General features: G+C 38.9%; 2 protein-coding genes across 2 annotated transcripts in view; one reads left to right on the forward strand and one right to left on the reverse strand.

Moving 5' to 3' along the window:
* Positions 1–244: 244 nt before the first annotated feature.
* Positions 245–9,454, reverse strand: LOC117378776 (probable thiopurine S-methyltransferase). Its single transcript, XM_033975443.2, has 9 exons — positions 9,378–9,454; positions 5,418–5,533; positions 5,247–5,339; positions 4,455–4,587; positions 2,048–2,100; positions 844–918; positions 677–762; positions 548–592; positions 245–478 (listed from the first exon to the last, which is right to left on the reverse strand). The coding sequence occupies exons 2-9, from the start codon at positions 5,513–5,515 to the stop codon at positions 360–362; spliced, it is 702 nt and encodes a 233-aa protein (XP_033831334.2). The 5' UTR covers positions 5,516–5,533; positions 9,378–9,454; the 3' UTR covers positions 245–359.
* A 2,413-nt stretch (positions 9,455–11,867) lies between these two features.
* Positions 11,868–25,985, forward strand: part of ext1c (exostoses (multiple) 1c) — a 176,044-nt gene continuing 161,926 nt past the window's right edge. The window contains exon 1 of the mRNA XM_033975063.2: positions 11,868–12,111. The gene's annotated coding sequence lies outside the window, so the exon portion shown is untranslated. The remainder of the gene's footprint in view (positions 12,112–25,985) is intronic.

A 25,985-nucleotide genomic window follows, 5' to 3' on the forward strand; every position in this document is an offset into this window, starting at 1 on the left:
GAAATACAAATGTGCAGAAGGTAAGCACTTTATACATTTGTGGACAGGGATGATGTCAAGATCGTGACAATGTGTAGAACTGTGAAGAAATGTGCAGAACTCAATTCAGACTTAAACTCACACCGACCACTCCAACTGAAGATGACCTTCAGATTCATTCCTACTTAATTCCAAGTTACTTCCCAGTTATTTCCCTGTTAAGTCTCAATTATTTCTGTGAATTCCCATTGAGCAAAATTGTATTTGAATACATGGGGGGAAAAAATCAGCTACAGGGCCTATAACTATTTTATTTCACGTTAACTTGTCAGGAATAATTAGTAAACAATAAAAAAGTAAAAAAATAAAAGCTAAGAAAGTCATTTGTTTTTTAAAAGTAAAAGGTGCACTTTCTCTGTTAAGTAGTCCAGGCCCCAGTTTTTATGTCTTTCAGTGAAGGAATCGGCTTCTTGCACCTGCTCAATGTCACAACTGGACCCTGTAATACATTTAAAGGGTTAATTACAAAATCAAAGTGTTTTCAAAATCATCACATTTCGATGCTTACCATACAGGCTCAAGACTTGTTCATCTGGGACTAAAAATGGAGGACCTATGGAGCACAGACTCATTAAAAATACTGATCATTTCACCAATAAATTATCTCATTATATTTGAGGAGAAAATAAATGTTTACCTTTATATAATTCAGGGTTATAGAGCAGAGTGTCCAAAAGGTACCTGCAGTCAGGAGCCATGAGTGAAACCATCAGAGCAGCATATCTGGAGAAGTGGAGAGACAAAGCTGAACTGATACAGCAGATTAGAATAAACACTTTCATATAACAGAACAGGGAATATTACTTGACTCTGTCTTTTGGGTTGATGGCGACGAGAGCACCTCTGTCCCAGATGGCTCCAAACTGACCCTCAAGGGAACTGGAGATTCACAAGAGACATGTCAGAACTGAAATAACAACGTCATAAAACTCCTCAAGTTTCATATGTAACTAATACTGAAAGTAAAATATTAATAATAGTTTCATTTGCTGAAATCAGAGAGGTGGAATGACAGCTCTTAAAGCCACAGTATGCAACTTTTTTGCCAAAAAATTGACAAATAAAAGCATGTTGACATTTTTATCATTTTGGTTGTGTTTACTGCACTAAAAACATGCGTCCTTACTGCGAGAGGGCTTGCACCTCCACAAACCTGACTCCACATAAAATTAATCTATGTTCATGGAGAATGTTCCAAAGTATGGTTTTAACTTTCTATTTCCATGGAATCATGCAGTTGATGTGTCACTTCCAGAAAGTTACATACTGTACCTTTAAGATCTTGAAGTCTTATAGAGTTCTATTACAGCGGAGTGTCTGTGTAAACTCTCAGTTGTCCTGGTCTGATCCATGGCAAAAGACGAAGTTTAAATCTGTCAACTGGACAAATCGTTGTAAGAGTGAAAACATTTCACTGCTCATCCAAACCGTTTCTTCAGTTCTGGTCAGATTACTGGGGGACACTGCCTTATATCTGTCTGAAGGGAGGAGCTAACCACACTGAAATTATAAACAGTTATTGTCTCCAGTTTCAGATGAAACGACCCTATTCAACCCTTAATGACCCTGCTATTGTTCTCATTGTTTTGCGTCTGAGGATGGAGTTATAGATGGGGAGAGGTTATGTCTCAGGTCTCCATTTGTGTTTAAGGAAGGATTCTCTTTCCTAACAGAAATAATTTCTTTAACTCCCCTCTCAAACCATTTCTTTTCTCTGGCTAAGATCTGAACTTCACTATCTTCAAAGGAGTAGTTAGTGTCTTTAAGATGGAGATGAACAGCAGACTGGGGTCCTGAGGAGCTCTCACACTGGTGCTGGTACATCCTCTTATGGAGCAGCTGTTTAGTTTCTCCAATATTGACAGATATGAATTTCGTCTTTTGCTATAACAGGGGAGTATAGTCTTAGTTAGGACACTGAAAGACACTACAAAGATCGTTTCCTATTGCAGCGTCTTTTATACAGTTTTATTCCATGTTTGGTTGAAAAAAAAAATCTAAATCATACCTGGAGAACTTGTAGATATCGCACTGATAAAGTGAAATGGTTTTCTCAGAGTTCTGTGAAAGAAGCAGTGATAAACTTTAGGTCAGTCGTTCCTATTTTGAGGTCTGGAGCCCTCCTGTGGTTCTCAAAGTCACTGCAGGGAGCCTCAAGGACGTCACTAGACACATTTTACTGGAGCACATGCCCCAGTATAAATCAGCTGTGCCCCAGTATGGAAAGAAAGCACATAATGACATGAGGAGTGGCCTGCCCCTGTGTGCAGATCACAGTATAAGCTCTGCTGCACATAGGTACAGAGTGTAGGTTACAGGGCTGTGATGCGTGTCGGGCCAAATACAGTGGGGGTAAATGGATCGAGTCAAACGATCCTCTGCTTTATTGTGGCAATTCACCACCATAATCATCTCCTGAAGCTTTGGAGCCAACATATATGAACATTCTTCATGCAGTAAAGTGCATTTTAATACAATAAAAAGTCACCACATAAAAAAAGATATATATTTAGCTGTTTTATACATGATTGCTGCAGATAACTCTATTATCCGATCAATCGTGGGGCGGCTCCTGTTGTCCAGACGACAGTAGAGACAGCTCCAGGGAAAGTCCAATGTAGTTTGGATTAGCGAGAGGTAGTGTAAACAATCTAAAGTCAATAACGGATGATTCACTTGACCTTCAAGTGAATCATGTGTTTGTTTAGTCATGTGTTTGAATGACTTTGACACATAAAGACAGATGTTTGAGGCTTTAGTTTTGTCAAGGGTCTGTCCACAGCTCTATGAGGCTGCGACTCACAGACAGGGGGCGCTCAGTGCACAGAGGCAGAGCACAGGGAGGGAGCATAGGGCTGGGGGTCCACTACCACTGACACAGAAGTTGGACATAAATGATGAGAAGCTTGTGGAAAACGCATGTTAAGTTTAATAAGAGCATCCTGTATTTGTACTAATAATAAAATAGATAAAAGCCTCTTGGGAGATAATTCTCAGGCTTCTACATGTATTTATTCATCTAAAATCCTCCAGATTGTAGAATTTCATAATGGAGGAGCCCGGACACCCCTGAGGTGCAATACATCAGACTTTTGAGAAAAATGTAAGTACAAATGAAAGGGGTTGATGCTCCAGGACAACTGCAGGTCTAATGAGGTCCCAGAGGAGCCCCAGACCTCCACACACAAGCACAGAAAAGAAAAGACAGTTTGAATTCAACTTTCCACATTTTATTTTATGCACTACTTAAAACTAGTATTAACCCTTCCATTGATAAAATAAAACATTTCTGAAAACATTTTTTTTTTTATCGTAGATGTTTGCAAAAAGTGTCATTAAAAAAAAAAAAAAAAAAAAAAAAGTCATTGGCGGTTTGCAGTTTACTCTTTGTGTAGCTATGCATTTTACTACTATCAAAATATTAGTAGGTCGTTCCTTGATAAAATCCTACTGGAGACGTAATAATATTATACATTCATTGATAAGACGGTAACAAAATGTGTTGTTTCAGCCAAGCTCCTTATTTTATACTGTATGTAAATCTAAATATAATGCATAACATATTATTTTAAATGGTGTGAGGTAACGTGTGAGGACGTCCAGTGGTTAAGGGAATCATTCTATTCGACTTTGAGAATTGCTGCTTTAGTCTTTCTCATTTGGCCTGTGTCCACTGGCAATAAACCATAACTGTGAGCTTTTGGTTGTGGCTTGGATCCAGTTGACATTAAAACAGTCAAAGGCACAAGGTGTTTATTGGGAAAAAAAAAACAGTGCTGTGATGCTAATGGTAGATTTCATTGTTCATGTGGAGATTTTGTGCTGCTGGACAAAACTTTGACAATTTGGTGGAGTTCAGATTTTAAACTGTTTTCCCTCTTGGTTACACTGCACTTTCCCATAAATTATCTTAAACTTAAATTCACAGATGTTGAACCCATAGACTATATATATAAGTGGACATAGCTAACCTGCTAGCTGCTACGTTCCAAATGGAAGTGAGCATAGGCGCGCTTCCAGCTCTATTGAGTCTGGCTCCAATTAACTTTCTATTGAAAAACTGTTGTCCCTCTCTCCATAACTGCTGCTGTCAGACTCGTCATTTTGGTCTTAAAATGTTCATATTAACCTGCTCTATTTGATCCTGGTGTTTTTACGTCTGTAAATCAAGACATGAACATCAATAACAAACAAATCCAGTGCCTTCTTCCTGTACTTTAACAACAACAAGTTTTACTGCTCCTTCTGTCTAAAATATTATTGACCTATAGAATGTTATGAGGTCACCTGAAACGCACAAATATCACACAACTGATAGATAAATACTGGTGCCTGTTCCCATCTAAACAAGTTACATTATCATATAAATACAACAAACTATTAAACAATGTATTTTATAAGCCTCATTTACTCACCCTAAACACTTTAGCTCCGGGGACGGTTGCCACAGACTCCTCACTGTAGCTCATTTTACTCTCTTCAAAAAACTCACGAATGGCTTTTTCTGTGAGCTCCACTCCAACCACATAGTGACCCATGTCTGCAAGCCTGAAAGTTACATGTAAAACAGCAGGGCCAATCATGAAAAATTAGCAATTGTTAGAGTTCCAGGTTTTCATTTTAAATGTTATACATTACGCAAAATTACCTCTTGTGAGCTTTAAGTCATGTAATAATGTTGTTACTTCATCAAAAACACACCCAGAGTTGTGTTTTGTTTCATTCACTCATGTTTGAGTGACCTTTTGTTATTAGTCTGTACATCTCCAAAGCTCAAAATGCTCTGTTCCACCCTGTGATGTCATGAAGTGGTAGTTTAAGTTAACAGCTCCTTTTACCTTTAGTTCAGTAGAGATTAGGAATTCCAGGGCTGAAATTATTCAAATGGTTCAAGTAAAAAGTGTATGAAGTTTAAAAACACAGTGGAGCACTTCCTGCATCACCACATGACATCACAAAGTGGAACAGAGCATTTTGAGCTTTGGAGATGTAGACAGACTAATAATAAAGTGTTACTCAAACATGTGTGAATGAAACAAAACACAACTCCAGGTCTGTTTTTGAGGAGGTAACAGCATTATAATATGGCTTAAAGCTACAAGAGTCAGTTTGCCGATATCATCTCAAATTGTGCGTTCAGTTTGATTAATCACGTGTGTCTTAATCGCTCTTACATTTCCTGGTACAGGGATTGGTTGTGTACTCACCATTTCATATCTACAGCTTTCCCACAGAGAGGGAAGAAGAACTTAACTCCAGTCCGTCCTGCTAATACTTTGTCAATGTGAGTCTCCAGCATCCTGCGAAACACAAAACACAACAGTAACATTAGACTCTCAGGTACATTTAAGTCTGTGTAAAATAGTGTGGATTCTTACTTGTGAACAGTGAGCTGGTGGAAGCCGATCTTATTCGTCTCCCATCTTTCCTCCCATTCTTCTAGAGCCATGACACGGTTTTCCTGAGGTGCCAACATGCTGCTACTGTTACTCTCCTGTTGGATTTATAGTAGTACAATTTTACCTTCACTTAATGTGCTCAATGTCAGATCTTTATGTAACAAGTCCTTTTTAATTAATGATTTTATTTCTTCTTTTAGTCTTGACTTTATGTTTTTAACTGAAACATGGCTCGACAAAAACACAGGTAATGCAATTCTAGTGGAATCAACTCCACCCAACTTCAAATTTGAATCTGAAACACGAGTAAACAAAAAAGGTGGAGGTGTGTGCGCATTTTTTAGAGATAGTTTAGTTACTCACAGATTGTCATTTGGAGTGTTTTCATCTTTTGAGTATGTTTCATTCAAAATGGAGCTAAAACAATCCCCCTCCATACTCTACTTAGTCATATACAAACCTCCCCAGCACTGTCTGAGTTTTATTGATGATTTTACTGAGATGCTTTCAGTCATATGCACAGACTTTGATGGTTTAGTCATTACAGGTGATTTTAATGTACATGTGGATAATGTGTTTGACAGGAACGCTAAAGAGCTCAGTTCTGTCCTTGAAACCTTTGGCCTGACTCAGCATGTCAGCGAGCCCACCCACAACAGAGGACACACCTTGGACCTGCTCATTACAAAAGGAGTAAATATTTCAAATGTCAATGTGGTGGATGTTGCTCTGTCTGATCATTTCTGTGTCTTCTTTGACCTGTCTGTTATTCCCAAACCAGCGGCTGGTCCTGCAGTTGTTCGAAGGAGACACATAAATGATAAAACAGGTGCACTGTTCATGGAAATGATACACTTTGAAAATGCCTCATGTTCTGATGTTGATGATTTGTTGAACTCTGTAACTTCGAGTGTTTTGAATGTTCTGGACACCATTGCCCCGATGAAGGTTAAAATGGTTAAAGATAAGCAGAAAGCGCCATGGAGGAATGATGACTCGGTCAGGGCACAGAAAAGGGAGTGCCGGAGGGCCGAGCGGGAATGGCGCAAGTCAAAGCTCCAGGTTCATTATGAAATTTACAGAGAAAAGATGCACATGTACAACCACAGTTTATGTAGAACAAGGCAAAGGTATTTTTCTGACATTATTGGAAGTTGTAGTAACAACTCTCGTATCCTGTTTGCAACGGTAAACAGATTAACAAACCCCCCAGCTCCACTGCCGTTAGAACTAATTTCCACATCTAAGTGCAATGAGTTTGCAGTATTCTTTAATGACAAGGTTCAGGGAATTAAAAATGCCATAAATTCCACAACACAAATAACAACCCAGCACCCACCTAGACACTTAGAGCTGACTCACTTTACACCTGTAACTGATAAAACTGTCCAAGAGATTGTCACCAGTCTGAGTTCATCTACATGCTGCCTCGATGTGCTACCCACTAAATTTTTAAAGTCTGTGCTCAACAGTTTGCTGTCACCACTCACTCACATAGTTAATATGTCACTTCAATCTGGAACATTCCCAAGTGCTTTGAAAACTGCGGTTATCAAGCCTCTCCTAAAGAAGAGCAGTCTTGATGCCACAATATTGAACAATTATCGACCAATCTCAAATCTGCCATTTTTAGGCAAAGTCCTTGAAAAAGTTGTTTACCAACAGCTTATTAACTTCCTTGAAATGAACAACTCCTTTGATGTTTTCCAATCAGGTTTTAGACCCCACCACAGCACTGAGACTGCTCTTATCAAGGTGACAAATGACATCCGCCTGAACACTGATGCAGGCAAAGTCTCAGTCTTGATCCTGTTAGATCTGAGTGCTGCTTTTGACACTGTTGATCATGGGATCCTCTTACAGAGACTGGAGGACTGGGTGGGCATCTCTGGTACGGCACTAAACTGGTTCAAGTCCTATTTAGAAAACAGGGAGTACTTTGTTGAAATTGGAAAATGTATATCAGATAAAATGTCCCTGACCTGTGGGGTGCCCCAGGGTTCAATCCTGGGACCCCTGCTGTTCAATCTCTACATGCTGCCATTAGGCCAGTTAATACGCAGCAATAATGTGTCTTACCACAACTATGCAGATGACACTCAGATCTATGTCTCACTAGCAGCAGGTGAATATGGACCAGTGGATTCACTCTGCCACTGCATCCAACAGATCAGTGTGTGGAGGCAAAACAACTTTCTCCAGCTAAACTCAGACAAGACTGAAGTTATCATCTTTGGCCCACAGAAACATAGAGAAAGTGTCAGCAGTCACCTCCAGTCTCTCTCTCTAAAACCTTCAAATCAGGCTAGAAATCTAGGGGTAATAATGGACTCAGACTTGAACTTTAACAGCCACATCAAATCAATAACATCTGCAGCTTTTTACCACCTAAAAAACATTGCAAAAATCAAAGGTATACTGTCAAAGCCAGACTTAGAGAGACTTATCCATGCATTTGTCTCCAGTAGGTTAGACTACTGTAACGGCCTGCTCACTGGCCTCTCCAAACGAGCCTTAACACAGCTGCAGTACATCCAGAATGCTGCTGCTCGGGTCCTGACTAGAACCAGGAAGTATGAGCACATAAGTCCTGTGCTCAGGTCTCTGCACTGGCTTCCTGTAGCTCAAAGAATAGACTTTAAAGCAGCTCTGCTTGTGTATAAGTCTCTCCATGGCCTAAGTCCAAAGTATATCTCCGACATGTTAGTGCCATATGAACCATCTCGCAATTTGAGGACTTCAGGGATCGGCCTCCTGCTGGTGCCCAGAGTCAGGACTAAACATGGGGAATCAGCGTTTAAATTTTATGCAGCTAAAACTTGGAACAGTCTTCCTGAAGATGTGAGACAGGCCTCTACTTTGACAATGTTTAAATCCAGACTCAAAACAGTTCTGTTTAGCTGTGCATATGACTGACAGGTTTTTATTCTGCACTCTTCTCTTTTAATGTTGATTTTATGATGATTATTTGTGATTATTTATGTTTGATTTGTGTGATTTTAATGTCTTTCTTATTCTGTAAAGCACTTTGAATTACCTTGTGTACGAATTGTGCTATACAAATAAACTTGCCTTGCCTTGCCTTGCCTTAAGGAATACTTTTTCACTGTATTATTCAGAAGTAACAGCAAAGTGAACAACTTAATACATATACAGCAGTGGTGGATGAAGTATTCACATTTTGGTACTTAAGTAAAAGTACAGATACAGAAGTAAAAAAAGTTACTTAAGTAAAAGTAAAAGTATCACATAAAAAATCTACTTAAATACAAGTATCTAAGTACCCATTTAAAAATGTACTTAAAGAGTAAAAAGCAAAGTTATTTCGCATAAGTGTTGTTCATTTGTTAAAGTTTAAATGCAACAATATTGATTAAAAATGAGACATATTTTCTCAGCAGAACCAATATGAATACATTTCTTGATTTTTCTTATGAATTGTGTCTATTTATTTTTGGTTGCTCAAAGTCAAAGCTTCAACTCAAACCTTTAGTCAGAAATAACCCCTAAAATCATACAAAAGTACTTTTTACTTTTCAGTCCAGTTCAAAAAAAGTAGTGGAGTAGAAAGTACAGATACTGCTGTCAGCTGTAGTGAAGTAAAAGTAAAAAGTATCCACTGTAAAATGTACTCAAGTAAAGTACAGATAGCTAAAAAATCTACTCAAGTACAGTACTTTACTACATGTACTTGTACCACTGATATACAGTCACTTTTATGTTTGCTTGTACAGTACAGTTTAATGGGTGTACATAATAACTCTAGAGAAGTAGTCTATAGGTCACAAACTAAACACATATTGATTTATAACAGGAAAAACATGCTCCGCCACAGAACAGGACAAAGTGAAGAGGTTTGCACTGTGTTAACATTTCACTGAGTGCAGCTTAAAGACACACCTGCAGACACAAAGGACAAATAAATCCTTAAATACTCACCGTAACGAGAGAAAAAACACTCAGATAAAAGCAGATGTATAAAACAGCAGGAACAGTGTGTAAATAACCCCAGAAGACCTGTCCTGGGCCCGGGGTCATCAGATGTTACACACATACAGGAATGTTTGACTGTCTCTGCTTTTATAACTCGCTCTTCTTCTGTCACTTGAACCTGAACATGACTCACTACCGCCTCCTCCTGGCTGTAAGAGCGAATGGCGTCTGGGTTTACTTAATTTAATCAGTTTTATCCATATTTTCCTCCAACTTTGGGTTTGTTTTTGCTTATATCTGTAGCAAAAGTGCAGTCCTACTTTAGACCTGGTTCAGACCTGGTTTAGACCTGGTTCAGACCTGGTTTAGACCTGGTTTAGACCTGGTTTAGACCTGGTTTAGATCTGGTTTAGATCTGGTTTAGACCTGGTTTAAGACCTGGTTTAGACCTTGTTTACCCCTGGTATAGACCAGGTCCAGACCTGGCTGAAACCTGGTTCAGATCTGGTTTAGACCTGGTTTAGATCTGGTTTAGACCTGGTTTAGACCTGGTTTAGATCTGGTTTAGACCTGGTTTAGACCTGGTTTAGACCTATTATATTTAGTGGTACTCAGAATGCCAGATATTGTCATAGGTTTTACTTTGTGTGAAATATTTGAGAACCACTGTCTTTGATAAATTATAGGCTGCAGATCAGTCATGGTTCATCTTACGTTACACACAGATTCAAGTCAAATTCATACATTATTGATTTGTTTCTTCTTACAATATTTACTACGTTCATGGCATTAAAGTCCTGACAAAACCAAAAGAGCTGTGACAGTTAAAGTGAACTTTTGTCGTACATTTTTCATAAACACTATTTTTAGACAGAGGCTTTATTTCTTTGTGGGTACATTATTATAGTTGGCTGTAGACCATTTTGCCTTTTTGAATGTTCCACGGCATAGCATTAAAGTAGTCTATTTCCATAAAGACAAGCTAATATCGCCAGACCAATATAAAGACCATGATCTATGGAGAGGCAAGCCTGCTCATGTGGATGTAAGCTGGAGTTTATTATTCTTAAATCAATAAAACACTTGTAATTGAGTAAATGCAAGATAGATCAGTTTAATACCAAACTGTGTGTGGAACATTCCAGGCAAAGAAGGAACATCTCCATGGAGACGAGCAAGTGGCAGACAACAGTGCACCTTATGTGTTTGGAAAGGTTTAAAAGTCGTATATTTATGTATGCGTTCTCTAAACTAAACCTAGAGTTGGTCAAAGTACTGCATTTCATTACACGAGTTAAAGTAAAGATACACCTGATCAAATTACTCCAATACAAGTAAAAGTAGCACTGTCAAATGAGTACTTAAGTTAAAGTACTTAAGTATTTCATTTAGAAATGACTTTACTCTAATATCTCTGCGGCTTCAAAAATAATACAATACAGCAGGTTACTTAAAAAAAAGTCTTTCAAAAATCTTTGTTATTCTGGCTGATACAGATTTTTATATTCCCAGCTAAAGAAAATGTGCGTAGAAATAATGCAGCAGTGGGCCAAATATAATATGGAAAATAGCTGTAATAATGAACTTAAATGTTTTATGTGCAAACATGTGTCTAATCTATCCAAACTCTCTGTTCCATGAGCTCCAGTTTACATCTAATGCCACTGTAAGAAGACAAAGAATCAACCTGCACATAAATACATATTAATGACACCTTCTGACCGCTAGAGGGAGCCACAGTAATGGAAATGACAGCGTTACCTTAGCAACACAAAGCTGTCAACTGCAAGTGTCAGACAAAGGCCAAGTCTCACTGTGGAGTTTCACACGCAGAAATCAGAGGAAAGGTGTTAAAAATGTGTCATATTTATCTTTATATGAATGTGTAAGTGTAGACTTTCCAAAGATAAGATAATACGTTTCGATTTCATTCAGAACAACACAAATGCAGTGCTGAAAATGACTGAAAATAGGCCTAATTATCACAAAGAGCTGGTGCGTAAAACCTGTATAACCAATGCACATGCTGTTATGCCAAAATGTGTCCATCCTTCCATTTCCACAGAAGCCAGCATGGGCCACAAAACAAAGGCTGGTGAAGACTTAAAAACCGACCTATTTATGAAGCATTTTGTTATTCCCAGCGTGTAGTTTTACAGCCTAATTATTTTGCCTATGACGCAAGCGCACAGCCAGTTTTGCATGTACATTACAATAGGTTGTTTATGCTCTGGTGTTATGTAATTAAACTTGGCTCTGGCTGTTGTAGCTGAACAGTTTACTCTACATAAGAAAAAAGGATTTTCCACTATCATAACATAATAGATTTGACTCTCCAACCCGGCATTTCCACGCGTCCGCAGTTTTCCTCACGCACGCTGCTCCTGTGCGTAACCAGACCAGTAAAAGAAGCGCTGCCCTCGTCCCCTCTCTCCCCTCTCTCTCCCTTGTTTCTCCCCCAGATGTGTGTTTTCCTTTACGGCGAGGAGAAGACGTCGAGGACCCCGTGAGCCAATCCGCGCTGGCCGGAGGCGGGTCGTGTGCGTGCGGACTGTTGTGGAAATGGAAAAATGGACAGTTTCAGACACACCACCACGCTCATCAATGACACGAGCAGGTTGGAGAGGCTGCACAGTTTCTAACAGTGAATGCGCGGGGATCTGATGGTGGATGGAGGTTTGAAAACAAGCGAGGAGAGGTGAGGGGAGCAGCGGGGAAAGGAAAGACGAGCGGCGTGACGGTGAGTGCCAGACCTTATGGATCACATCTGCTGCGTGTCTGTGCGAGAGACCACCTGCGTATACACAGGTCTGATAATACTAATAGTGGATTTGTTTGCGCTGGGGAAGGGAGGGGGTAGACTTGGAGACGTATCCCGTGCTTGGTTCCGCATTGGAATCGCTGGGTCCTTGTTGCGCACCTAGAGCCCCATCATCGCATCGGGAGTCGGGACAATGATCATGTTTTGTCCGCCCACATGTCTGGATAGTAGGTTGGCGCTGGCAGGGGCACGCCACCTGACAGTGAAAGCGTGTCCACAAAGCAACGAAGCGTGGCGTTGTGTGCTCTCCTCCCCGCGCGCATCACCTTTGTCACTACCAGCGCCGCTCAGACGTGGTACCACCAGCATCGCGCGCTGGAGCTTTACACTACAGCTAATGTCAGAGGGGTTCCTCTTCGTTTTGTCACTCTTTTCAGTGGTTTTCTGCACTCTGCGTGGGCTAAAATCTGGATTTGATCATTTTAAGGATTTTAGAGTTCATGCTTTTGTCAGAATACCACGTGCTGTGCTGTTTTGTAGAGTTAAACATAAGGATCTAGAGCTGGTGCTGCGCTGGGTTAAAGGTTCTGTATTATGCAAAACTGACTCTTGTGAGGTTTAAGCCATGTTGTAATGTTGTAACCTCATTAAAAACATACCTGGAGTTGTGTTTTGTTTCATTCGCACATGCTTGAGTAATCCTGCATTATCAGTCTGTCTACATCTACAAAGCTCAAAATGCTCTGTTCCACCTTGTGATGTCACGAAGAGGTATTTTTCAAGTTAACAGCTACTTTTTACAATTTGTTCAGCAGAGATAGGCAACTCCAGTGCAGAAATCTTCCAGATGATTCTAGAGAGGATGGAGGATGTGTTCAGTTTAAAAACACAGTGGAGCACTTCCTGTATTACCACATGATGACATCACAAGGTGGAACAGAGTGTTTTATATTTGAGAAAAGAACTAAATATGTTAAATATGCAGGGTATGTGAGTTAAACATGGGTGAATGAAACAAAACACAACCCCAGGTATGATTTTGATGAGGAAACATTATATTATAACATAGATCAGAAAATAGTGTAATATATAACATGTGTACGACCAAACAGGCTAGTATCTTTGCGTACTTTAATTGTATAGCGTTCTAGTTTTAAGATTTGAGCTCTCAAACTGTCAAATATCAAAATAAATAGTTGTAGACAGCTGGAGTTGTTTCTAAAGCTGTTTAAGGTTGTCAAAAATAATCCCAATATACACAGTACCCACCCAGATACAAACTGATACAAAAAAATTCTAACTTTGGATCTTTTTAGAATAGTTTTATCTTGTTCTATTCTATTTCAGAACTAGTAGTCCTATAAGAGCATGTGTTAATCCTAAAGAAACTATAATGTAGAACTTCTATTGTGTAAAAGTCATGGTTGGACTATTACAATTTGTACTTATCATGAAACGTTAGTATCAAGACAACACTATTATTACGTCAAGTGAATCTATGGTTATTTTAAAGTATTTCTGTTCATACAGTCTACTACGCCTGTCACGATTTCACATTTTGCAGCGACGATGATAATAATAAACGATAATACTGAAACTACTGTCTGCCACTGACACAAAAACAATAAAACTCCAGGATAAACCCAGGAAATGCATGTCTAAATACACCAGCAGCAGTAAATATATTGCAGATGAAGCGGTAATTAGTGACAGAAATGCGTTTTTCAACCCTCTGCAGCTCTGATGTTTTTGTATTACATCAGAAATAACCAACATTTGCACACATGATAAATATTGAGCTGCAAAATATATTGATCCAGCTATCAATATGTATATGACAGGCTTATATGCTACTGTAGTAAGACGCGTAGCTGGAGGTTGCAGTACTGGAGAGATTCTGGTTAGACTTTGGATGAGTACGATCACAAGGACTGCTCATGTTTTGCATATAAAGTTGGTTTTGAGTTTGGAATAGTTCGAAGAGGCATGTATGGTTAGAAAAGCGCGGATGCTGTTAGAAAAGCCCCTTATACTAAATCAATGCTCCGTTTACTTTTGACGAAAGAAAGGAAAAACTGGCCCCGAATGCTCGACTGCATCCGCCTTATGAGAAACAGTGAAATAAGAGTGAAAAACGGCGAGGGTCAGAGAGCGATGCTTGATAATAAAGTCCAGCCTGAGTCCAGCAGACACAAAATATTTATCTATGTGAAGGGAGACTCCGGCGTCACATTACTGTTATCACCAATGCATAAATCTGTTGTAATGTTATCTTATCAGGTCCAGTGTAACGCACAAAACACACACAGGCACGACACACAGAATTAGAAATAGAAATAAATAGGAACGACAGAGGCTCAGTTGGTGTTTGTGTTTGCCCACTGATCCAAAGTTTGTAAGTACGAATCCCGCTCTCGACGTAAACATCATAGGCTGAACGGTCTGATCCACTGACCCACAGATAAATGCTTTCATTGTGTCCTTGGGCAAGACACTTAACCCACCTTGCCCCAGTACAGTTGAATGTGTGTGTGAGCGCTGTGAGTCCCCTGACCATGACCATTTACCATAGATTTGTGTTCGATATTTCACTGTATGTAGCAATATTGTTATAGATTTTACAGATATTAGCCATAACACTTTGCCCGATCTCGTTTTCTCTTGGTGTTGGGCCTGGTTAGTACTTGGACAGGAGACCTATGGGGATACCATGCTGAGGTGGGGGCAGCAGTAGCTCCAGTGCGTACTATTTGTTGCGTCTTTAGATACAAATCATCTCTTCTTTTGTAAGATTAATTCATTTGTACATGGTTCCAGAGAAATAAAGAATAATGAATGAAAGAAAGAAATGTAAGACACATCACCCACTTTACCTGGTGTATGTTGTGAGTAATTGGTGGTGATCAAGAGGCTGATGGTGCAGATTGGCAGTCTTGATTCTGTGTAGGGCAGCTGTGGCTACAAACATCTGATCATTAGCAGGGAATGAATGAATAATGTTAAAATTGTAAAGCCATGCAATTATTATTTTTTTTATTTATTTATATTTTTTTTATAGAGATCGATTGTGTTTAAATGTGTGCGCTCTATGGGTCCTCTATGGGTTAATTTGAGCAGCTCTATACTCCACCCAGAGCCCTGAGGTCAGAGGTCAGCTCCTGCTCCTGCTGCTGTGCCCAGGGCCAGGCCAGACTATGGAACAGCGCCCTCTGCCTGTCAGATCCTCTCAGTCTTTAATGCAGTTTAAGACTAGACTGAAAACCCACCTCTTCTCCCTGGCATTTAACGCTCGCTACACATGATATCTTGGTGTTTTTTGGTGTTTAACTGTTGTACGATTCTTTGTGTCGTATTATCTGTATATTGTGAAGCACTTTGGCAGCTTAAGTTGTATTTATATGTGCTATTATAAATACAATTTGAGAGAGGTCTACAGCCAATGAAGTCGTTTGGAGCAGAATTAGTTTATTTTCAGTTAAATTGCAAATTAAAAGTCTGTATTGTTAATGTTCACAATACTGAACTCAATACTAAGAGCCATTTTTATTTAGTTTTTTTGAAGCCTAATGACAGACAGATTGGCAGTGCATTGTTTTTAGCCTCGTAGGACGTCCAAAGCCCACTGCTCCCCTTGCTCTTTACACAGACTCTGACAGCAGACAGACAGGTGGAATAAGACTCTGTGAGCTCTGCAGATATGGGCAGCTTTGATAGGCTCCTACACCTGAGACTGTATATGCGTTCAATACCATGTCATTTTTGGCTCTGCGTTCCCCGACAGATGGGACGTGGGTTGTATATCGCTTCTGCCTCTGCCAAGAAACTGAAATGGCCTTCACTTGTTCACAGATTAGCATCACTGTAAAAGGACACAATCCAGGCAGGTGACCACAGCGTCCGACAGAAGAGATACGGGACAGGGCTGTTCATTTGACCGAGGGGGTTTGTATTAGGCACCGCACGATTTGGGGGAAAAAAAACTCAAATTGCGACTGTGATTAGATTTGCAAGATTAGATTTTTACGTTTAAAAAGAAGGATTCTGTTCAGAGCGTGCAAATTGTAAACAACTCCAGGGGAAATAACATTTGAGAGAAGACTGAGCTGAGAAACTAAGAACTAACAATCTCACGAACATGTCTGTATAGGTCTAAACTACTAAACAGTCTCTTTATTGAAGTTATATCATCTAAATAAGTATAGCCTTTGCGGTTTGATAAATGCGCCAACTCAAATTGCGATTTTGTTTTGACTGTGGTTGCATTTAAATGGGATGAATCAGGCTTTAAAGAGGGGGTATTATGCAAAATCTTTCTTTTTCTTTAGCGTTCTACCATGTTATAACGTTGTTCCCTCATCAAAAGCATGCCTGAAGAGGTTTTAGATGTCTTTCATGAATGTTTGAGTAATTTTGCAATCTCTTCTGGGCCCCATTTGAACTTTAGCTGTAAGATTCTGTGAAATGCTCAGCCCACAAACCCACGTCATTCACACATGACAATTCTCCATAGATGTACAAAAGCACGATGCAAAACAATTGATGATATTGTATCCAAAAAGAAAAACATCTTTTACAAATGTTGAAGCTAACCATTTCTTCAGTCACATGTTCCATACACTACATCTATCAACTTATACTTCACTGCACATTTAAAGCAACAAAACAACAGTACAATAGTATTTTATTGTATACTTGTATATTATGAATAGATCTGCTTGATTTATTGCGATCAAATCAAAATAGTAACTTGAGTTGGCAGAGTTATCAAGTTATTATTTAGAATTTCCTCTGCAAAGAACAAAATATCCTGTCTCTTTATATCTTGTACTTTCATTCATGTACACAACAAGTTCATTTTACTGTGTTTATATTGACAGTAGTTTGCTCTCATATTAATTCACTGTAAGTCTTTATAATGTTGCAGCTAATGTCATCAGCATTGGGGGTGTGGTCATCTAACTGTAGGCACTGTTCTGTCTGAGGCTTTGCTAGACTTTAATCCGAGCTTTATTTCAACACAATCTGACCATAAAGAACTGACTTACCTGAACTACAACAGATGAGTTGATCTGTGCTGTTAAACATTTCTCCCTCAAAAAAAAATTACAATCACAAGCTAACTAGCATTAGCCAACCTTCATCTTTTTGTTGAAATTCAAACTCATAAACATGACCCTGAGCCCGTATTGATCACAGCTCCGGAAAATGTGCTGTTTAAATCCATTTTGTGTTTTCAGACTTCTTAAACCTTTTGACATTGTTTGCTAATGTGTGCATCGTCACTGTGATAACCTCTGAACATTCTGCCATAGACATGGATGTAGAACACCACCAGCATGGTGTCACTGCAAATTATCAATAATTGAAATGATCATACCATCATTGCGTTTGACAGTGAATATTTCGCAGTTATTGCTGTTTGTGTGACAGACAGTAGTGAACAGTAGATGCGGTTAATGAATTTTTGGTTGAGCGAGCAGCGAGGACGCATGGGCATCTGTCAATCAAACATTCCATATGCACAGCTCTGGGGTTTAATGGACTAGAAATAGTGGAATTTTTACTGTCAAGAATGAAAAGAAAATATGCACAAGACAGTGACCAAGCAGAGGCAAAGAGGAGAAACAGAGCTGACGTTTGATGAAAGTGTAGTTTATATGAACAGTATTCTAAATGTATTTTAAGTATTTAAGTATTAAGTAGTTAAGTATTTTAAATGTACAGAGGAGGTACTGACCACTGAATACGATGGGTGGATGATGTTGACGAAAAGAATATCTGCATATTTTTAGATTATACTGATAACAATATTCAGACATGATTATATAAATACAACAGAAATGTGTTAGAGCATTTATAAACTAAAACCAACATTTTATATATTGACACCATTGATCGACATATTTTAATAAATACATTGAAAAACTATGGCATTGACAAAAAAAGTTACAGAGCTGTTTGGGGGAAAGATGAGAAATTGCACAGATTGAGCCACACAAATCAGGGTTTAGGGATATAATGTGTGGAGTACCTCAAGGTTCCATATTGGGGCCTACATTATTCACAATGCACATTAAAGCTGATTAGACTAATATTATATTTTCAGGGGATGATTTGAAGCAGCTTTTCACTCAAGTAACTATGGAAATGAAAAAGTAAAACAATTGGTTTGATCACTGAAAAAAAAAAAACCTAGGCCAGGCCAAATAAGAGTCAGGTTTGTGGAGATGCAAACCTGCTCACAGTAAGGACGCACATTTTTATGACATTTTTGAGTGATTTATACACAACTAAAATTAAACTAAAAAAAAAAAAAACACATACGCTTTTATTTTAGTGTATTTTTTTGGCTAAAAAGTTGCCTACTGGCTTTAATTGTACCTTATTTTGAAATCTGAAACCATCACAATTACATCCCTGGTTGTCAAATCCACTATGGCATGTTTTATTTAATTCTATTTATTTAAAGAAGACCAACTTCTCTCATCTCTCCGCCTCATTCATAAATGATCAACAAAGGAAAAGTAAAATTGTCTAATTTACACAATACGTTAGCACAACACTTAAGCTAAAATCCCAAATGGCATAACATTACCTGCTCCCTTTCACTATACCCTTAATGACTCTCAGTACCAAACCTGTTATTCTGATGAAAAATAGACAGTGACTTCAGTACGCCCAGATAAAGCCTTGTCGTTTCACACAAAATGGTCTCGTGGGACGGGACCCGGGGGTAAATTAGTAGGTTGGCATCAGATTAATTCAATATATATTTTAATGGGAATCCCCGGTAATGGGATTTGGGCTTCATTGTGTTTGGTTAATGCCTTTTCTGCTGCAGTCACACATCTTGTCTTGTCAAAGCGTTCGAATGTATTGGTAGAGGAGGGGAGCAGAGGTGGAGGGCATTTCCATAAGCAAGACATCCATTAAAGGCTGACAAGACAAGAGCAAAGAGCACTATGATGCAATGTGCTCACAGTGAGGGAGTGACCGGGGTTTTAATGTGGCTTTTCAATGAGGGAGAAGATGGAGCTGGGGCTTTCATTGTCTTTGTGTGAGATAAATTACAAAGCTAAGTAGGATTAATTGGATTAATTGGTAGATATTTAGGTGGTAGTTTTGCCCATTGTATTCCTGTAGAAGAATTTACTCTATTGTCTTAACTAGGACCAGGCTTGTGTCTGTTTTATAGTTATAATCTATGACACCCGTGCAATATTCATCTAAAACAGCTTCGATGTTAGAAAACTGTGGTGCCCAATGGGAGCTGACGTCGCAGAAAATGTCCTCACAAGAGCCGTGTAGTCCCTCCATCTTGAAAATAAAGTCCAACGTGCACGAATCACTCCAAATGCAACTTTGAGATGGTAAATGAGAAGAGGAAACAATTATAACACGTTTAAAAGCTCTGAAAAGTTTTGCATAATCGGTCTGCTCTAACCAGAAACCACAGATAAAACTATTCCAAACCAGGACTAAACCGGGACTTAAACAGGTCATGCATGAGATGGACTAAATATGGCGTGCTTAACTACAAATCACAAAGAAGTTCAATTCACGGCTTCACTAATGCAGATACAGGACAAAATATGGCCTAAACTTGGACTAAACCTGGACTACACCAGGACCAAACCAAGTCTATATTAACTGGGCTCAAACCTGTACAACTTTAGGCTTCCCAGGACTAAACCAAGACTAAGCTTGGAAACTTAAACTGGTCGATTGGCGTTGGAACTAGAATGACTCTTACGTTAATGAAGCAATGAAATAATTACTTATAATAAAAACAGAACTTATTCATTTTAAACAATTTGCAGTGGTCCAAAAAGCATTCAGAGCATCCTAATTATTCACCACAATGACTATAACTCTCAGAGACCAGAGCGAAGTACACTAAAACAACGGACCTGCTAACCACACACTTCCTGATTATCGAACACTAATGTGCTTTCTAAATAGATGCAGACAGCACACAGACCTCAAGAGCTGCTTATGCAATATGTGTTGTACTGGGGGAAAGCAAATTTTACTCAAATACATGGGTAAAAAATCGGATACAGGGGCTTTAACTGTAGTGTGGTCACATTCATGTTTTATTTACGTTATTTCAGCATTCACAATCCTGGAAGTGGAAACAGTGGAGGCAGTGGAGCCGGGGCAGAATGCTAAGGTTTAGGTCTATAAAACATTCAACATCTGTGCTTTAACTTGACCTTGAGAATTTTTGCAGATTTCCATAAACTAAAATATTTGTGTAAAAGGATTATTAAGTCCAATATATCTTCTGTTGAGCGTGATCTAAAATAACACATTTGAAGGGCAGCACTCATCTCTTAAACCACAATTGCAGTGTTATCCTTTTTGCTATTAGTAATGCTGCTACTGTGATACTTTGCAGTGACATCCCCCTGGGGGTGTTCTGCGTGTATGCCGATGGCGGAATGTTACCAGCACAGTGACACAATGCACATATTAGCAATAACTAGCGAAAAAGTTTTAAGATTGAAACTTCAAAATTGGTAGCTAACTTTGCAACTACAATGTTTTTGCGAGGGACTTTTTTATTAGCACAAATCAGTCTGTTTTTATGGTCAGATTGTGTTAAAAATAAAACTTTGATTATAATCTAACTTCAGTAACAGAGCTAGCATCACACCTGCAAGGAATGTTGATGGGCTACTAGGCTCCTATTACTACTGTAGTGAAAAATAAACCATGTGATCAATGTTATATTAAAACTACTATATAGGCCCCTAGTACCGACAACTACTACTGGTCGTACTACACTGCCTGGCCAAAAAAAAAAAGTCGCCACCTGGATTTAACTAAGCAAATATGTTGGTGTTGCTGCAGTTGGTCAGGTCTAGGTTCAGCAACAGTCTGTGCTCAAACAGTGAGGTCAGCTGACACCTGAATATACTGAATGACCAGGTTATTCCATCAGTGGATTTTTTCTTCCCTGATGACACGGGCATATTCCAAGATGACAATGCCAGGATTCATCGGGCTCAAATTGTGACAGAGTGGATCAGGAGCATGAGACCTCATTTTCACACATGGATTGTCCACCACAGAGTCCAGACCTTAACCCCATTGAGAATCTTTGGGATGTGCTGGAGAAGCTTTGTGCAGCGTCAGACTCGACCAGCATCAATGCAACATCTTGGTGAGAAATTAATGCAACACTGGATGGAAATAAATCTTGTGACATTGCAGAAGCAAAATCGAAACAATGTCACAGTGAATGAGCGTAATCAAAGCTAAAGGCAGAAAAACCAAATATTAGAGAGATTAGAGAGAGTTTTTTGTCCACACAGTGTACTACCACTCTTAGAATACTGCTACTACTGCAACTTCCACTTTTACTGCAGCTTATTCTAGCTCACAGTATACATATATTTAATCTTAGTGCTAGTCTGCTGATAATAACACGATAAAATTGTTCAAAGAAACCAATTTCATATACTCTACTACTGCTACTATCGTAATTAGGCTTATCACTTATATTGCTACTTCAAATATTACCACTATTCCTAGTACCGCAACTACTTCTACCACTGCTGCTGCTGATGCTAACATAAATTAATTAAAATATGTACTTCTTGTGTACTTGTGCTTCTACATTTTGTCACTACGAGCCTCCAGTTTAAACCCGGTCCGTCTGTGTTTTGTTCGACTCCGGCTCCCTCCCTTCTCGTCTTGTTCGTTGTGTTAATTAGCCCTAGTGGCGTTGGAGAGCGGCGTATTGTGGACACATAATTAATCACGCCTTGTGTAGTAATTATTCCGGGTTTGGACTCTGCGTTCGGTCGGAGGAGGGAGCATGGAGAGGAGGAAGAGGAGGGCGGAGGAGTGCGGCGCGTTATGCTTGAGGTAAACATCCTATTAACCCAGGCACATGGACCCACGCTCTCTCTGCTCTCTCTAAGGTTTTTTATTAAAGTCCGGACAAATTAACTTCACAAGATGGAAACTGTGCTGGAAAAGATCTAAAGCGTGATTAGGTTTATGCCAGAGTCGCATAGGGGAGAGCTGTTTTTCTCATTTAGGATACTGGTTATTACTAGAATAAACAGAAAACCCTTATTAATATTAATACGACCAGAACCAATGCTACATACTAAGAATATAAGAAGTACTGAACAATTATAGGACAAAGTTGGATTTTCCTGATAGTTTTAGACTGGCTTCGGTCTATCTCAGAGCTATTAAAGTTGACCTATTATGCAAAGTTGGCTTTTCAGAGGTTTTAACCATGTGATAGTTATTTCCTCTCACCTGAAGTTTGGAGTTTGGAGTGATTCGTGCATGTTTGAGTAATCTTTAATCATTTTCAAGGCGTCATTTTGCCGATCAATTCTCTTTTTCAGATTGGTTTTCAGATTGTGTGAATGTGACAGTGTCATGCTCCCAGATGGGGGTAAAAAGACAATTTTCCCTATTGATTACATTCTACTTTTTGTTGAAATATCTAAAAAGAGAATTCATAGTTATTGAACCTGATTATTTCTATTGGACCATAGAAGTCCAGAGTATAGAACTCGCTATACAGTTGTCCGTATCGTGGTTCACCTTTCGTGGTCTCGTTGTTTTGCAGATTTTTTTGGTGCAATTTTGCATGTTTTTTTACAGTGTATGAACGTGCATTGTGTTCTGCATCCTGATTGGCTGTTGGACTGTAGACCATTGTCCATCAGTCTCCTCCGTGCCGTGTCTCCTGTACAGTACAGAATGTGTTCAGACAAATTTACATAAGTGTTGGATTGCAGTGTGACTCTGAAATGCTGTATGTTTGCAACCGACAAAGGCACCTATGAAGGTTTGAACTTTGAAAATGTTTAAACAAGAGAGAAATGTGAGAAAATGTTAATGCCTGTGTGAGAAAAGTGTTTAAAGTGTGTGGTGAGGGGTTTTACAGCTACAAAACATACAGAATAATTGAAAAAAATTTGCCTGTTGTGGGTTGTTTTTAGAACGTAACCCCCGCGATAAATGAGAGACCACTGTATCACAACAAAAAAATGCATTTTTACAATATTAATTTTAGCTGCCCACATCTGTGTTAAATATTATTAGCCTTTATAATGTTGTGACGTCATACACTCATTACACCTGTCAGGATAACAAATTCTGAAGTGTGATATATTACTAAAGTATAGATGATAAAGATAAACGATAATATTGAAACCAAACCATTAAGCAGAATTATCCCCCAAAAAATATTCAAAATCAACAATATTAAAAAAAAACAACAGTTTAATATAATAACTTGATAGCAGAATGCAACACTTAAGTCATTTGTCTGTATCTATAATTAGTCATAGTTATTTATTCAACTTTCTACATAAAATACACGTCACCATTCCAGCCAAGGCAATAACATCTCCATGGAGACAAGCAGAAAAGTTACATAGTGCACTTTTAAGTATCTGGAATATGATATGTATTTTAAAATTAATGTTATTACGATCAAACTTCAGGAATCTAGAGGGCGCTGTCTGGGAGTAACTTAGAAAACAACATGTCCGTCAAATTTGACCATAATCTCGTCATTTATTTCACTGCAGACTTAAGTCCGATACAAGAAAAACAGCAGAACTCGTGGTGGTTGTTTAGTCTCTGCTCAATATGTCACAGCGATTTAATTTAAGCATAAAAGACACATAATACATAGCATTACTCTTACCAAAACAAAGCAGTAATAACATAGCAGACGTAGCTAGCATCATTGGCGTTAGCGCGGCTGCAGCTCATAGCCCCGTAATGACAGAGTTCGGGGTTTAATTTTAGTTCCGCCGGCCGCTCGTCCTGCCGCAGAGTTTGTGTTTTGCTCCGAACACTTGATTTGACTGTGCTAACACGCTAACATGCTAACGCGCTCCAGAGAAAACACAGGGCCAGATGTGGTTAAGTATAGGCCAGACACACTGCGGCACACGGCGAGGAGGGCAATGAAAGGGAACCACAAAAACAACCAAAACGCCGGTCTGTGTGCACCAAGTCAAGGCCATAGTCAAAGTCAAAATCCAAATAATAATACAAAAAATGTGTTTAGATTCCATTCAAATAAAGTAGTTGTGAGACAAAATGATCAAATTCTTGGTAATAGTTAAAATGTTCCATCTATTGTTGTTTTTGTACATGTTTTTGCAGAGGTGATTAGGTTAAACATTCAACTTTTTTGCATCTACAACAGGTGTTTTTACTGCTAAAAATACCTTGGAAAACATTCGTACTGTGAGTGGGCTTGCCTCTCCCCAGATCTGACTTGAAAATTAGCTTGGTGGTGTCCATGGAGATAGGCAAGTTACATAGTGAAGTAGACCCCGAATTTTAAAGGGCCCATATTACGCTATTTTTTGAGTTACGTCAAAATGTTGATTGTTTAGAGTTGTGTTTTGTTTTATTCGCACACGTTTAACACACAAACTCTGCATATTTAGGCTGAGTTCTTCTCTCAAACTGAAAACACTCAGTTCCACCTTGTGATGTCACGGGAAGTGCCCAACTTGAAGTGCTTTTAAACTCCATACACCGTCATTAGAGTCATTTGGATAATTTCAGCCCTGGGACTGTCAATCTTTACTAAACAAAAGGTCATAGAGCATTTTGAGCTTTGGAGGGTTACTCAAACATGTGGGAATGAAGCAAAACACAACTCCAGGTATGTTTCTGATGAGGTAACAACATTCTAATGTGGTTTAACGCTCACAAGGGTCAATTTTGCGTAATATAGGACCTTCAAGACAAATCAGAACTCAAAACCAATTAGTTTTGGACAAGCAACACTCTTATTTACACTTAGATATTGTCCATATTGAAATAAATCTCATAAATCTGTATTGTTTGTATAGTTAATTGCTGCTCAAAATGAGGTTGTTCATTTGAATAGTAAATATAAGGAGTTGGTTTTCAAAAATGTTATGGTTTGACTACTGAATTTCACATCGCGCAGTCTGTGTTGGATTATTTAAAAATACTTCAGACTTGGCTTGTACCCGCTTTAAGTGACTCAGGTTTTGGCTCAAAAATTACACATTTAATAGTCCTTTGAAATCAGTTGACTCAACAAATGGTACATGGTCACATTTTTATATAGCGCTTTTCCGGCTTCAGGGCTCTCAAATCGCTTTACATTAAGGAACCACTCACCCAGTCACACACACATTTATACACCAGTTCACACATAGACGGATGGAAAGAAACGAACGCTCAACTAATGATGGTTATGTCGAGGGCGGGATTCGAACCGGCAACCTTCGGATCAGTGGACAAACACTACAACCACATACCTCTCTTTTCTATTACATTTGATAAGTCTTGGCAATATTCAGTCTTCCTAACTCTGAATCCTCTCTGACATGTTTCGTAGTGAGACATGAGAATGAAATTGCTCTCAGTCACACCCAATTTGTCAAACTTGTACCATTTTTTTGTGGGACTACATCTCAAGACTGTTGAATAACCATGTACCAGCCAGACATGTGCCAGTTACAACAAATCACCAACATTTTGCAGCACCTCTCGGTTCATAAGGTGGACTATCTTTCAAAGTCCCCAAATCTCATTCCACTCAGCAATTGCTTCTCCTTTGTCAATCTTTGGACTGCTCTGTCACAATCCAAATCATTTCTTCCTCCTTCGGAAAAGACATGCTGCTAGATTTCATTTTCAGACATTTGAACCACAAACTGAGAACTGTACAAATGAAATGAAAAATCCAATATGCACCAAAATGATTGAAATCTCTTAAACAAACTCATTTGGTAGGAAATGACAGTAATTGAATTCACAGCAGTAGGTGGCCGTCGCTGGTTACATCCAATCCCCATCGTTTTAATCAAAGACTG

Source organism: Periophthalmus magnuspinnatus, chromosome 11, assembly GCF_009829125.3.
Source record: "Periophthalmus magnuspinnatus isolate fPerMag1 chromosome 11, fPerMag1.2.pri, whole genome shotgun sequence".
Classification (NCBI taxonomy): Eukaryota; Metazoa; Chordata; class Actinopteri; order Gobiiformes; family Gobiidae; genus Periophthalmus; species Periophthalmus magnuspinnatus.